Consider the following 16919-nt stretch of genomic DNA (forward strand, 5'->3'; position numbering starts at 1 on the left):
TCGGACTCCCTGAAAAATGGGAGGAAAAAAAGAGCTTGGACACCATTTTCGAGGAAATTATCAAAGAGAACTGCCCAGACATTCTGGAAACAGAGGGTAAAATAGACATTGAGAAAATTCATCGATCACCTACTGAAAGGGACCCTAAAATCAAAACGCCAAGAAATATAGTGGCCAAGTTCAAGAACCATCAGACAAAGGAAAAGATATTGGAAGCTGCTAGAAAAAAACAATTCAGATATGGAGGATCCACAATAAGGATAACACAGGATCTAGCAGCGTCCACATTAAAAGAACGCAGGGCCTGGAACATGATATTCCGAAAGGCTAAGGAACTTGGTATGCAGCCAAGAATAACTTACCCAGCAAGAATGAGCATCGTTTTCCAGGGAAGAAGATGGACATTTAACGAAATAAATGAATTCCATCTATTTTTGATGAAAAAACCAGACCTACATAAAAGGTTTGATCTTCAAATACAGAACTCAAGAGACTTCTAAAAAAGGTAAAAAGAAATCTTGAGAACTATACTTCTGTCAAAAAAATATGTAAAGAACATATGTACAATTTGTCTTAGAAACTAGAGGTGGAAAGGAGATTATATCATAAAAAAGTATAAAGTGGTGGTACTACATCTCATGAAGAGGCAAAGGTAACCTATTATATCTGAGAGAAAGAAAGGAGGGAGATGAACATAGCGTGTATCAATAGACATATTCGATTTATGGTGAAACTTCTTCCACTTCATTGAAAAGTGAAAGGGAAGGAGTAAGCTAAGGGGAAGGGAATACAGTAATTTCGAGGAAAAGGGATAAAATAAGGGGAGGATCTTTAAGGTGGGGGAGGGATCCTAAAAAGGGAGGGCTGTGAAAAGCAAGTGGTGTTCACCAGTTTAATACTGGATAGGAGGGTAAAAGGGAAGGAAAGGGGAAAAGCATAAGCAGGGGTTAATAGGATGGCAAGCAATATAGAATTAGTCCTTCTAACCATAAATGTGAATGGGGCAAACTGCCTCATAAAGAGGAAGCAGTTAGCAGACTGGATTAAAAGTCAGAATCCTACTATATGTTGTTTACAGGAAACACACCTGAAACAGGATGAGACATTCAAACTAAAAGTAAAAGGGTGGAGCAGAATCTATTATGCTTCAGGCAAAACCAAAAAAGCAGGAGTAGCCATCCTCATCTCAGATCAAGCAAAAACAAAAATTGATCTAATTAAAAGAGATAAGGAAGGGCATTATATCCTGCTAAAGGGAAGCATCAATAGTGAAGCAGTATCAATATTAAACATGTATGCACCAAGTGGTGCAGCATCTAAATTCTTAAAAGAGAAATTAAGAGAGCTGCAAGAGGAAATAGATAGCAAAACTATAATAGCGGGAGATCTCAACCTTGCACTATCAGAATTAGATAAATCAAACCACAAAATAAATAAGAAAGAAGTCAAAGAGGTAAATAGAATACTAGAAAAGTTTGATATGATAGATCTTTGGCGAAAACTAAATGGAGACAGAAAGGAATATACTTTCTTCTCAGCAGTTCATGGAACCTATACAAAAATTGATCATATACTAGGGCATAAAAACCTCAAAATCAAATGCAGTAAGGCAGAAATAGTAAATGCATCCTTTTCAGACCATAATGCAATCAAAATAACATTTAATAAAAAGCCAGCGGAAAATAGACCAAAAAATAATTGGAAACTAAATAATCTTATACTAAAGAATGATTGGGTAAAACAGCAAATCATAGACATAATTAATAACTTCACCCAAGAAAATGACAATAATGAGACATCATACCAAAATGTGTGGGATACAGCCAAAGCAGTAATTAGGGGAAGTTTTATATCTCTACAGGCCTACTTGCATAAAGTAGAGAAAGAGAGGGCCAACGAATTGGGTTTACAATTAAAATTGCTAGAAAAGGAACAAATTAAAAACCCCCAGACAAACACAAAACTTGAAATTCAAAAAATAAAAGGTGAGATTAATAAAATTGAAAGTAAGAAAACTATTGAATTAATTAATAAAACTAAGAGTTGGTTTTATGAAAAAACCAACAAAATAGACAAACCCTTAGTAAACCTGATTAAAAAAAGGAAAGAGAAAAAGCAAATTGATAGTCTTGAAAATGAAAAGGGTGAACTCACCACTAATGAAGAGGAAATTAGAACAATAGTTAGGAGCTACTTTGCTCAACTTTATGCCGATAAATTCGATAACTTAAATGAAATGGAAGAATACCTTCAAAAATATAGCTTGCCCAGACTAACAGAGGAAGAAGTAAGTAGTCTAAATAGTCCCATCTCAGAAAAAGAAATAGACCAAGCTATTAACCAACTTCCTAAGAAAAAGTCCCCAGGACCAGATGGATTTACAGGTGAATTCTACCAAACATTTAAAGAACAACTAACTCCAATGCTATGTAAACTATTTGAAAAAATAGGGATTGAAGGAGTCCTACCAAATTCCTTCTATGACACAGACATGGTACTGATACCTAAACCAGGTAGATCGAAAACTGAGAAAGAAAACTATAGACCAATTTCCTTAATGAATATTGATGCTAAAATCTTAAATAAGATATTAGCAAATAGACTTCAGAAAATCATCCCCAGGATAATACACTATGACCAAGTGGGATTTATACCAGGAATGCAGGGCTGGTTTAATATTAGGAAAACTATTAGTATAATTGACCATATTAATAATCAAACTAATAAAAACCATATGATCATCTCAATAGATGCAGAAAAGGCATTTGATAAAATCCAACATCCATTCCTACTAAAAACGCTTGAGAGTATAGGAATAAATGGACTATTCCTTAAAATAATAAGGAGCATATATTTAAAACCTTCAGTAAACATCATATGTAATGGTGATAAACTAGAACCTTTCCCTGTAAGATCAGGAGTGAAACAAGGTTGCCCACTATCACCATTACTATTCAATATAGTACTAGAAACTCTAGCCTTGGCAATAAGAGCTGAGAAAGAGATCCAAGGAATTAGAGTAGGAAATGAAGAAATCAAATTGTCACTTTTCGCAGATGACATGATGGTATACTTAGAGAACCCCAAAGACTCTGCTAAAAAGCTATTAGAAATAATTCAGAATTTTAGCAAAGTCGCAGGATACAAAATAAATCCACATAAATCCTCAGGATTTTTATACATTACCAACACAATCCAACAGCAAGAGATACAAAGAGAAATTCCATTCAGAATAACAGTCGATAGTATCAAATATTTGGGAATATATCTACCAAAGGAGAGTCAGGAATTATATGAGCAAAATTACAAAACACTTGCCACAAAAATAAAGTCAGATTTAAATAATTGGAAAGACATTCAATGTTCTTGGATAGGCCGAGCGAATATAATAAAGATGACAATACTCCCCAAACTAATCTATTTATTTAGTGCTATACCAATCAGACTCCCAAGAAACTATTTTAATGACCTAGAAAAAATAACAACAAAATTCATATGGAAGAATAAAAGGTCGAGAATTGCAAGGGAACTAATGAAAAAAAAGTCAGAGGTAGGTGGTCTAAGTGTACCTGATTTAAAGCTATATTATAAAGCAACAGTCACCAAAACCATTTGGTATTGGCTAAGAAATAGACTAGTTGATCAGTGGCATAGGTTAGGTTCACAGGACAAGATAGTGAATAAAAATAGCAATCTAATCTTTGACAAACCCAAAGATCCCAAATTTTGGGATAAGAATTCATTATTTGACAAAAACTGCTGGGAAAACTGGAAATTAGTATGGCAGAAACTAGGCATGGACCCACATTTAACACCACATACTAAGATTAGATCAAAATGGGTCCAAGATTTAGGCATAAAGAACGAAATCATAAATAAATTGGAGGAACATGGGATGGTTTACCTCTCAGACTTGTGGAGGAGGAAGGAGTTTGTGTCCAAGGGAGAACTAGAGACCATTATTGATCACAAAATAGAACATTTTGATTACACCAAATTAAAAAGTTTCTGCACAAACAAAACTAATGCAAACAAGATTAGAAGGGAAGTAACAAATTGGGAAAACATTTTTACAGTTAAAGGTTCTGATAAAGGCCTCATCTCCAAAATATACAGAGAATTGACTTTAATTTATAAGAAATCAAGCCATTCTCCAATTGATAAATGGTCAAAGGATATGAACAGACAATTTTCAGATGATGAAATTAAAACTATTTCCACTCATATGAAAGAGTGTTCCAAATCACTATTGATCAGAGAAATGCAAATTAAGACAACTCTGAGGTATCATTACACACCTGTCAGATTGGCTAAGATGACAGGAACAAATAACGATGAATGTTGGAGGGGCTGTGGGAAAAGTGGGACACTGATGCATTGTTGGTGGAGTTGTGAAAGAATCCAACCATTCTGGAGAGCAATCTGGAATTATGCCCAAAAAGTTATCAAAATGTGCATACCCTTTGACCCAGCCATACTACTGCTGGGCTTATACCCCAAGGAACTACTAAAGAAGGGAAAGGGACCTGTATGTGCCAAAATGTTTGTGGCAGCCCTTTTCATAGTGGCTAGAAGCTGGAAGATGAATGGATGTCCATCAATTGGAGAATGGTTGGGTAAACTATGGTATATGAATGTTATGGAATATTATTGTTCTGTAAGAAATGACCAACAGGAGAAATACAGAGAGGCTTGGAGAGACTTACATCAACTGATGCTGAGTGAAACGAGCAGAACCAGAAGATCATTATACACTTCAACAATGATACTGTACGAGGATGTATGCTAATGGAAGTGGATTTCTTCAACATAGAGAAGAGCTAATCCAATTCCAATTGATTAATGATGGACAGAACCAGCTACATCCAGAAAAGGACTGGGAAATGAATGTAAACTGTTATTTTTACCTTCTGAATCCAATTCTTCCTGTGCAACAAAAAATTCGGTTCTACACACATATATTGTATCTAAATTATACTGTAATATATTTAACATATATAAGACTGCTTGCCATCAGGGGGAGGGGGTTGGGGGAGGAAGGGAAAAAATCTGAATAGAAGTAAGTGCAAGGGATAATGTTGTAAAAAATTACCCATGCATATGTACTGTCAAAAAATGTTATAATTATAAAATAAAATTAAAAATTTAAAAAAAAAAAAAAAAAAGTAAAAAAAAAAAAAAAAATTATATTCGTTTAGGACACAGAATTCCCATGTATGATTTGAAAGGAAATATTCATTCATCTGAAACAGTGATTGAAATAAAAAACAATTTTTAATCCTTAATTAGATAATATTTGTACTGTGACATACTTATTTAAAAAAAAGTTTATATTTCCAGGTGATTAGATTCCAACTTTGCCAGAAATTATGTTTAATTCTCAGCAATAGCAAAGCCTAGAGGGAAGATAAACCAACTCTCTCTTACCACATGCAAATACAAACACACATATACACACACATACACACACACATATGCCTTTTTTAAAGAACTTTAAAAATTGAGAAAAAATCTGAAACGTGCCTTATAATCCCTTTACTTCGATATTTCCTATTTCTTTTGATTCATCCTCTTAGTCACTAAAGTTAGCAACCTCCGAATTATTCTAAATTTCTTCCAGCCCCATTTTAACTTGACCTTCTCCCAAATCTAAAAAGTTGACAAGCCTTGTTAACTTCACCTTGATAAAATTGGTATTTGCATGTGTCCTTTTCATTATACTTAGAGTCACTAACCTTAGTGCAATTATCATTATTCTCATCTGTGCTATTTCAGTAGCTCATACATTGACTTTTTAGAATTCACTGTCTCCTTTCTCCATGCTTTACACAAAATCACAAATTCTTTATGTATTCATAAAATTAACGAGAATCAACCATTAATAAGTGGGCATTGCACAACTAGAAATTGCAATAGTAGTGTTATTATATATTTAAACTTGCATAAATGTATGACATTACTAGTATCCACTTAATGCCCGACTCTTTAAGACTTAATAGAAAGGCCAGGAACATGTTCATACATCTACAAATTAAAAGTCATTAGGAGGAAATCCACTACTAGTCAAAGTTGTGCTCTTTTCTCTTATGAAGATAGTAGTGCCTTATGGAGAATGATAAATATCTTGTTCTTGTATTTACAAGTGTTTTAGAGTTGCATTTCATTAGCATACACAATTATACTAGATATCAATCTGAATTATAATGATCAAAATTCTCTATTTTTAAAAAAAGTATTACATGGGTTTAAGATTGAGCTCAAGGGACATAAAGTCCAAGTAGCAACATATAAACATCACATCAGAAACATTCTATCCATCATTTTAAAAATTCATAAATAAGAATTAATCTATTTTTTCTTAATTTCTGTGCTCACATAAATCTTCCAAACATTTTTCCCTTCAATTTTTAAGTTTCTCTCAGAAGTCTTCATCCTTAATGTCCATTCTCTGTAATTTGCTTCTCCACAATACATTCTGTTACAGTAGTGCCATCAACTATAAGCAGAACATTTTTACAACTATAAACCTAGACTCTGTTTTATTTCTTGGGGCATGATTTAAAATATCCAGCATCTGCTGGACAGCACATTGATTAGAATAAAGAAAACAGACAGTGAGAGATCTCAGGGGCTGTCCTGGTTGGATGAAATATAAAAGAAATATAGAATAGTGATTGGTGAATTGGTGTACTGTGGAGTCCAGACTTACAGGGTAGATAGAAAGAGATTGACTGACTGAGAAGATACCAAAGGAATGAGGAAATGGAGATGAGGAAGGAGAATTAACTGAGCAAGAATGACTGAGTAGGAAAAGTGACCTAAGAAAATCTCAGAGAGTGAGATTCTGTGAACATGGTACAATTTTGAACAATAATTAAGTTTAAGCTGTGGGTGCACAGAATGAAAATAAAGGGGAATGGAATTGAGGAAATCAATGCAACAAACATTTATTAGGTGCCTACTATGTGCCAAACATTGTCTCATGTGCTGGATTTGGAGTCAGGAAGACTCATCTTCCTGAGTTTAAATCTGGCCTCAGATTCTTATTAATTTTATTATTCTGGACAAATCGTCTAAACATGCTTGCCCCAATTTTCTCATCTGCAAAATAAGCTGGAGAAGGAAATGGTACCGAGTATCTTTTTCAAGAAAACCTCAAATAGGGTCATACAAGTTGGACACAACATGACTGAAGCCAATGAGTGTTAGCATCAAATTACATATCAGAGGCACTGTGCTAAGCACTGGGGACACATAAAGAGAGAAAAGAGTCCCTGCCCAAAATCTGCTCTGAACAAACATTGAAAAATAACAATTATACTAAATCCAGCCTTCCTAAAGTACCATCTCTGTTTTCTAGTGTGAAGAGTTCACTAGTCTCACAACCATGTAATATTTCACTTCTCACTATCTTCCAGCACAAAATGTATTATACTGTCAAGTCTTGTTATTTCTTCCCAGAAAGACCTCTCCTGAATCGCTTTCCTTCTTTTTTTTTTTACCATTTCCAAAGAGTATCTTTTATATTTCTCTACTATAAGTTTTTTCCTAGTCTCTACCCTAAACTTAACCTCCCCAAAATCTACCTACCTAGTCTATTTCTCTACTTATATTAAAGTTCTCAAATGGTAACTCCATTGTATAGAATCTTCAATAACTTTCAGTATTAATACTTACTAAAAGTGACTTTTGTGCTCTTTCATCTGCCCTTTTCCAAGTACTGATAATTCCACTAAAATAAAATGTATATATGCATAAATCATGTAAATATATATACATATATATATATATATATATATATATATATATATATATATATATATATATATATATATATATATATATATATATATATATACTACTTCAAATTGCATTTCTCAGGAATCTATTAATCTGTCTTTCAAAAAACAAAGATTATTTTGATCAACATAGGTTTCCTCAAGTTGATAATACTCAATTTTATATCTTTTTTACTGCTACAGTTATTTGTTTTACTGACATATTCTTTCAAAACATGGAATTGTTTTGTGTGAGTAATGCAGAGGACAAAGTCAGAATATCTGAGCCCTAATTCGAACTTAGTAACTTAAAATCTGTGTGAATTTGTTTAAGCTTTTTGAGTTTCAGTTTTTATTTGTAGAATAAGGATAATACATGCCCTACTTGCATTAGAGAGATACCACAATGTTCCAAGAGGAGAACCCTTTAAAATACTATGAAAACCACAAATTGTTATATGAATATAAAGGAGCATTATTAATTCTTTTTAAAAATTTGAGGGGGCAACTAGAAAGCCCAGTAGATAGAGCCCTGATCCTAAGGGAAGACTTGAATTCAAATCCAGCTGCAGACTCTTACTAGTCATGAGACCCTTGGCAAGTCACTTATCCACAATTGCTTTTGGTTTTGGTTATATTTTAACTTTCAAACTATCTCCTTTTCTCTTTCATACTACAGAAATATATCATGTGGCACAGATTTATAATTGTATATAAAATTGTATTTCTGTTTATTAGCATTTTCCCCCCTCTGGATGTAGATAGCATTTTCCTTCATAGGAAACTGGCAGTTGATTTGAGTATTTATAGTACTCAAAACCACTTGGTTGATCACAGTGATTCTGCACACAATATTGCTGTTATTATATACATCATTCTCTTGGTCCTGCTCATTTCACCTTTCATTATTTCATGCAAGTCTTTCCAGGATTTTTCTAAAAATCACTGTGTTTTTTTGCATCACAGTAATATTCCATCACAATAATATAGCACAACTTAAATAGCCATTTCCCAATTGATGGACATTCCCTCAATTTCCAGTTCTTTGATGCCACAAAGAAAGCTACTATAAAGATTTTGGAACATACTAGGTTCTTTTTCCCTCTTTGTTCACCTTTGGAAGTATATGTTCTAGTGGTCTTGCTGGAACAAAGGGTAAACTCAGTTTTGTAACTCTATGAGTATAATTCTAACATTTCAAAATGGTTGCTCAGTTCGCAATTCTGACAACAGTGTATTAGTATCTTAGTGATTAATTCTTAAAACACAAATTGCATCTCTTTTTCTCTCCTCATCCTCATCCACACATTGTATACATGTGTGTATATATATACATTCTGAAATGTTTTTGGAAATGTTAAGATCTTTATATCTAACTCCTCCCACCTCATCATAAAATTTTAATTTAGCAATTTAAATGAAAACCATTTTGGCTTTTCATTACTATGTAACAAGTGTTAAGAATTGCATAGTTAATTAGGTAAGGCAGCTAAAATAGCACAATGGATATAGTATTGAGTCTGGAAAAAGGAAAACTTCTCTTCCTGAGTTCAAGTCTGGCCTCAAACACTTCCTCGCTATAAGACCTTGGGAAAATCACTTCACTTTCTTTGCCTCAGTTTTCTCACCTGTAAAATAAGCTGGAGAAAGAAACAGTGTACCCCTTCAATATCTATACCAAGAAAAACCCAAATAGGATCACAAAGAGATGAATATGATTAGCTAGCTAGTAAGTATTGATACTCTAAAGTTCAAGAACTATAAAATTTTATGTTTTTATTAAAGTTAACAACCTTGGATGATTTTATAGAAATAGTATTGAGCTATACCTGTAAGCAAGCTGGAGCTCTGCCCTGTGGTTTGTTGACATCCACAGCTACCAGCTGCCATCCTCCAGCAGCATCTTCATGAAACATCTTCAGGGAAAAATAAAAGATAGAGGAGAAATGCAATTGCATTACTTGTTAAAAATGACAAAGTCAAGAATCTATTTTTACATATATGTAGTTTTGTGCTTTGGAAATTTATGAATATGTAAATATTCATCCTAATATTGCTTATCATTTAAAGCTTCCCATATTAGTTTATTTTATTTTCCCCTGAGGTTAAATGACTTGCCCAAGGTCACACAGCTAGGAAGTGTAAAGTGTCTGAGACCAAATTTGAACTCGGGTCCTCCTGAATTCAAGGCTAGTGCTCTATCCACTAGGTCACCTAGATGCCCCCTTCCCATATTATTTTAAATCAATGAGAAAAAAAAATATTTTAGTTATCACATATAAAGTTCATGATTATAACTATATCATGCTAATACAGAAATTAGCTAAGGATAAATAAATCAAATTGAACATTCCCATTCATTTAACGTGATACACTTATAGTACAATGCCAAAGAAATGTAGTTGTCACAAATTTCCTACTAACTCTTCCCTACTGAAATAAAGTACAGAACAAGTATAAGGTCTCTTTGGGGAGATATTAGGCACAGAAGCTGATCTTAAGGTAGGAAATTGATACTGCTACCAGTAAAAAAAAGGAAAATTATTCAAAGTATGCCAAAAAGGGGCTAACTCATCTTAATTGCTGTTTCTCAATGCCAGAGATTCATATCTCTTACTTCTCAAGAAGCACATTGAATCTCAAATGCAATCTTACTCATTTTAGAGGTCATGGTCAAAAACAGCTCATCAACTGCTTCATCTAACAAATATTTCACTTTTTAAAGAGGTATCTGATAGAAAAAAATATTTCCTATTTATAACAACGTTTCCACCAATATTTTCTCCTCTCAATTTTTTCATGAAATAAGAATTTCTATTTTTTAACCAAAGGTTCTTTATAATCAAAATAGTTAATATAATACAATCTATATTGCAGACAACCATTTAAAAATGTAAAAATTTTCTGCCTTATGCACTTACATCCTTGTGTTGAACTACCTTTTTATTCAGTGATGGAGAAATAAAAGAAATATAAAAAGATGTAAGATTCCATAATAATCATGAGGCATAACAAACTTTTGATAGTAGATCATCTCTTGAAAGCCAAATAGTTGTTACAGAAGTTATAAAGTGTGACTGACAAAATTCAGAGATTATCTGGACCTCAAAAGAATAGCTTGGTCTGTGTATTTGTGTGCTCAAAAGCGCATGCGTGTGTGTGTGTGTGTGTGTGTGTGTGTGTGTGTGTACGTGTGTGTGTGTGTGTGTGTGTGTGTAGACACAATATAACTATAGTGATTATTTACATGTCAGGAACACAGTTAATTCAATTTGTCCAGGCATTGGATACATATCTTTTAATAGAAAAAGAGTCAATTTACAAGTTATAATCAAGGAAAGAATCATGAACAATCCATTCTTCCATAACTCTTTAAGTCTTATTCTGAGACATAAAAACTGACTTGAAATCGCTTTCTTCAAAGTCATTAAAAAAAACTTGAATTTCCACCTAAGGACAAAAGGCCAAATCAATTCTGTCAGTCATGTGCAAAAAACTCTCTGTTGATATATCCTGTGTTCTCTTATCATGGCCCCAAGATCCCTGGGGCATGTATTTCCTTTGATCAGCAGCAGACTAATTTTCTCTGTTAAATTAATTTTTCCATTGGACAAAAATCAAATAAATCAATTTAATCATCAGTAAAAGTATGCTGCCAAGGTCACTTCTTTGTTTGAAATGATGGAAAGGACATGCAAATGTGTTCAGTTTCTGTCTAGTCTTTTGAATCAAGATTGAGGTTTTGATCATCTGGGGCAGAAATGACTGTACTTTTTCTAAGGTTATCTAAGTGCAGTTTCTTCAATAACTCTTTGAAAGCAGGCCTCGAGCATAGGTGGAGATCCTGTTAGCTTCTAGGAATTCTCTAAGGGGAACTGTTATTAGAAGTGGTTGATTGCAACATAGACAGAAAACTGGGATTGGAATAAGGAAAGCCTGAGCTCAAATTCTTTTTCTGACACTTACTAGCTGTGAGACCTTGGGCAAAACACAACCTCTATTTGCCTCAGTTTTTTTCAATTAAATGAAGGTAATAATAGCACCTACTTTGCAGGATTTTTGTGAGGGTTAAATGAGATAATATTTGTAAAAAGTACTTAGCACATTTGCTGACCCATAGTAGGTACTAATTAAATGAATATTTCTATTCTTTCTCCTACCCCTACATAACACTTCTCTTAAGAAACAGGTTTGTTACAAAAGTAAAGTGATCAAATTAGCTTTTTAAATAATATGGAACCAAAAGAGGTAATTGCTTATTGATGATATCTATACTATCTATCAATAACCTAGTCATTAAAAGTGTTTTTTGCTTTAAAATTTTTGCTGTAATTTCCCAAACCCATGCCATAACCAATATTGCTTTTGACTAATGAAATACTTTTCCTGAATTAGAAACATTAACTTTAACCTTATAAGGATTAATACTTGTAAAATCTCCTAGACATAAAGGGCTAAATTTTCTAGGGATTCATAGTTATGGATGAAGGAATTCAAAGCTATTTAGGAACTAACAAAGGGGTGGTATTCGGTGTATAAATGGGAAAAAACAATAGAACACTTTACATAGGTATGGTACAGAACGATTACTTGTAGAGGAAAATACCAAATAAAATAGGGAATGTGGAAAAATACCGGGTAAATATTTTAGTTTATTTATAACAGGAAACCCCCCAAAAAAAGTGTGTTGTGTAAGTATGTGTGTATATATACATATATATGTGTATGTATATATATATGTTTCAAGTCTTAAATGTTAGAAATCTTGAAACTGAATATAGTCATTAGTCATAAAAGCTGCTGAGGGTGGATGTACAGTTCAATTTCATCATTAAATAATATATTCAGTGACTCATCTTTCCTAAATATAATCTCATTTATAACTTTACATGACTGACGTATTATTCTGTTGTTATGATTCCTTATTACAACTTAGTGCCCTCTCATAACACATGCTTTGAAGGACCTTGTCACTGCACAGACTAAAGTGATTTCAAATATTTTTCATATATATGTTTGTGTATATATATATATATATATAGACACACATAATATGCATATATACATACATATGCATATGCAGATACATATGTATGTATATTCATATATTGAAATCACATATTATGGCATAATGTATACTTTGTAATACATATTTAAGTACTTTTCAAATTTACATTTCTAATATATTTTCATGTGCAAACCAGTATCTTTTAAATTGTTATTAACTTTAATTTTTAGAATAAGCTTTGTGTCTTAAAACTTGAAGTGATACACATATTTCTTTCAGTAGAGGGGTACAGTTTTCTTTTTCTAATATTATTATCTATTTATAGAGAAGTTGAACAAAATAGTACAGGGTATAGAAATCACCTTACATCTTTTAATATCTTGATAACAGCATTTTAAAGTTCTCTTGTTAAGAATGGTAGGACTAATAAAAATAATTTATTTTACCTTCTCTGCTTTCATTCTTTTATTTCTTGTCCCTTCCACTCTAAGACTTTCAATATCAGTTCTCATCAGTCTCTGATATAATCTAACCTTTAATTCCTATGTTCTTTTCCATTAGTGGAAAATATTGCATGTACTAACACTGATTAACCTGCTAAAAACTTCCCTACATCCATCATATGTCTTTTTATATGCCAAGCCAGATATTAAGTACAGAGGCGTTACTAGCTAGAGAAGCACAGGATCAGAGGTAGAACAAACTTTATTTTAAAAACTAGAGAAGATAATAACAAATATAATATAGCTCTTTTTAAATTTAGCAAATGTACACTATATTATTTACTTTGAGCTTCACAAATACTTTGTGTAATAGGTATAGATAGTTTTATTTTACAGATAAATAAATTCAGTGATTTGCTCTCAATTAATACTGAGCAGAGGGTTTGAATCTACATCTTATAAAATGTTACAAAACACTGAACAGTATCTATCAGGTCCACAGAAGCATCAGAGTCCTTATTCTTACCAAGAATCTGCTTAATTATTGCTAGCAAAAGCATCTACGTGTTAACTGCAGAGGTTGTAGTAACTCATTCATTTGAATAAATAGTGTGACTTGAAGAATGTTTTATGGCTATCAGTCTGTTTCTGAGTCCAGTTGTCGATCCCACTGGGCAGGTACCAAGCATTTCATTGAACTGTGTATATACCATGTGGATACTCTGGATATAAGAAGGAGGTTGTCCTATTACAGAGAATCATTTTGACATTAGGTCTACACCTATAAGGATATTTTCTCCTTATAGAGTTGCCTATCATTTCTGTGCATTTTCTCTGTATCTCTGCTGGATATTAATCAAGCATTCTCACTCTTTTCATTTCACTAGAAAACTTTATCACTTCTGTTCACTAATCAAGTTTTTAAAAATACTTTTCTACCTCGTTCTAAGTTGTTTGTTTTGTGACCTTCCATAAGTTTTTTTGTTAAATCATTGACTTTAGAAGACTTCAGGCATTTGATTGTGAGAATATGGATGAAAAATGGCTGTTTTACTGGGTTTTTTGTTTGTTTTGTTTTGTTTTGTTTTTTGCTGAGGCACTTGGGGTCAAGTGACTTGCTTAGGGTCACAAAGCTAGGAAGTGTCATTTGAATTCAGGTCCTCCTGACTTCAGGACTGGTGCTCTATACAATGAGCCACATAGCTGCCCCTATTTTACTATTTTTAAATAGTCACTATTTTTGCCTCCAGCAGTGAACACTGGAGCCAATTACATCTAAGCTGACACATTAGAGTGTCTCAGTCTCCCTCTTTGTCCAACAAATATGTAATTTGTTTCTCCCAAACCCTCACAAGTCTCTAATAGAGAAAGTTATGAATATGATGGCCAAATGATAGGTTCCTTTTTTAAGCTTGCATAAAGCTTTCCTTTAGGGATATTTTAAATTCAAAGAGTTATAAGAGAAGAAGAAAGCCACCGTCCATTTTTAAACAATTTTGGGTTTGTAGATAACCCCCATCATTCTCATGTTTGTTTGTTTTTTTATCATAGATTTCTTTATGACTTAGTATGAGCATAAATTTTGACTGTTATCAAAAGGAATATTAATTCCGGTGAGTGGGGTTCATGCATAAATTTTATTTTTCCCTGCAAAGATCACAGATGTAATAAATTTAAAAGAAATGCAGCTCTTTCTATGCTACATCTTATAGTGAAGATTAAGGCCGCTTCCCATGCTACTCCTAAGGAGGTAGGAGGGAAGGATGGACTGGTTGCTAGGCAGTGTAAATAGTGTTTTGGTAAGAGGCGGAAATAAATGTATTTCTGTTGCTTAGCAACAAGATCCACAGCAGTAGCTTTTTTTCTTCATCTAGATTTCCTGCAAATTTTTGTATTATTTCCTCTGTTGAATTTCATGATGTTTTCCAACTGATTTATCATCTTTCTCTACCTTTTTGCCACAAAATTATTTGATCCAGCTCTGGCCTCTTTCCTTTACTTTTCAAGGCAAATTGATGTTAGGTAATGATTTCAAATTGAAAAAAAACAAACAAACAAACAACAACAACAACAAAAAAAAACTACACCCAAAGATGCTTTTAGGTAATAGTTGATTTCTAATTATAGTATTTACCTTATATTATAGTTGATTAAACAATTGTTTATGTAGCATTTTAGAAAATCTCTTAGATACATTTGAATGTAAGATCCATGTGCAGCTTCATACTATAATATTACTGAAATTTGTTTCTTATTACATGCAGGAAAAATATTGACAGCTCTTAGATCGTGGCTTATCTAGTTCCAATAGCAATTCTAGGACTTAACTGGAACCTATTTAAAACTTCATAGTAGAAATTGATTAGGACTGAACATTATACATTCTTAACTTCTTACCTTGAAATTGATGGATGTTATTTACTTTCTTAAATTTAATTAGGCAGTTATTTTTCATTTTATATTATAGCCCATGTATAAATTTTAAAAGTTCTATGTAAAAGTCAAATGAGAATTGCACACATAAATGCTTTTGCACTTAAATAAATAGTGTTTAATAGCTTATCTTTTGTAAGATATATGAAATATTTCAAGGGAAAAAAAGTGCCTTGGATTTTTGACAAAAACAGGCATCTTTGATTCTCTCAAATAAATGCATTTTATAATTCAAGATAAGAAATAATAGTTCCTTGGAGTACTACTTATTTTATTACTATATTTTTCACATTTTCATAAACTCTCTCTCTCTGCATCTTTCTCTCTGTGTCTCTCAGTATCTCTCTCTCTCACTGTTTCTCTCTCTTTCACACACACATATACACACAAACACGGTGCAAAAAAATAAGGAAAAACCAAAAAAAAGTTCTCTATTGCCTTCTCCTTCATTTAGGAGATGACATAATTTCTAGGTTTGCTCCTTTCTGTCCACCTGAAAAAAAAGACCTAGCCCAAAACTATTGGTTTTAACAAAGAGGCAATCAAGTATAATGGATAAATCACTGGATTTAAAGTGGGACTTAAATCCCAGTTTAGATAATTTACTAGCTAGGCATATCACATTTTTTTTCCTGAGTCTTAGTTTACTCATCTGTAAAATTGGAATAATAACAATATTAACCTCAAAAGTTTTTTCTGAGGTTCAAATGAGCTCATATATGCCATTTCACAAAACTTGTAATACCATATATATAACCACCAGTGATTATTTTTAGATCTAAGGTAAATGGAAGCTTTATTAAATGGAAGCTTTTGGTAAACATAAAGAAGACCCTATGAAAAGCTATCTACAGAAAGCAAGGGATTGAATTTGGGAGGAGAATAAGTCTTTGTTATATTTTTAGAGGGGACGTATTTTCCTTTTCTTCCAGATACATAGAATAAGGGAGAGAAATATGGAACTAGTCAGAAAGAGATGACTTCAAAACACTTTCAGGAACAACTTATGTGACCCTGGGCAACTCATTTCATAACTGTCTGCCTTAATTTCTTCATTTATGAAAAGAGTATTATAATAATAGCATATACCTTTAAGAATGTTATAAACCTTAAACCATATAAAATATAGTTATTTTTATCATTATATAGTTTTACATATTCATGTGTCCCAAGTGTAAATCAGCGATCATTAAAGAAACTATACATGAGATGAGCATAAAATTTCTAAGAAGCTTTTCCAGTTCTTGGCTCTTATAG

At 32.7% G+C, this 16919-nt stretch overlaps 1 protein-coding gene across 7 annotated transcripts in view; it reads right to left on the reverse strand.

Annotated features, from left to right (window-relative positions):
- Window positions 1-16919, reverse strand: part of NALCN (sodium leak channel, non-selective) — a 518736-nt gene that overhangs the window by 269422 nt on the left and 232395 nt on the right. For 6 of the 7 annotated variants that reach the window (XM_074299466.1, XM_074299463.1, XM_074299460.1 and 3 more), the window contains one exon: window positions 9608-9694. The exons of the other annotated variant lie outside the window; for it this stretch is intronic. In XM_074299466.1, coding sequence (XP_074155567.1) covers window positions 9608-9694 — 87 coding nt within the window. The remainder of the gene's footprint in view (window positions 1-9607; window positions 9695-16919) is intronic. 7 annotated transcript variants of the gene reach the window in all.

This window comes from Sminthopsis crassicaudata, chromosome 3 (genome assembly GCF_048593235.1).
Source record: "Sminthopsis crassicaudata isolate SCR6 chromosome 3, ASM4859323v1, whole genome shotgun sequence".
Taxonomy (NCBI): domain Eukaryota; kingdom Metazoa; phylum Chordata; class Mammalia; order Dasyuromorphia; family Dasyuridae; genus Sminthopsis; species Sminthopsis crassicaudata.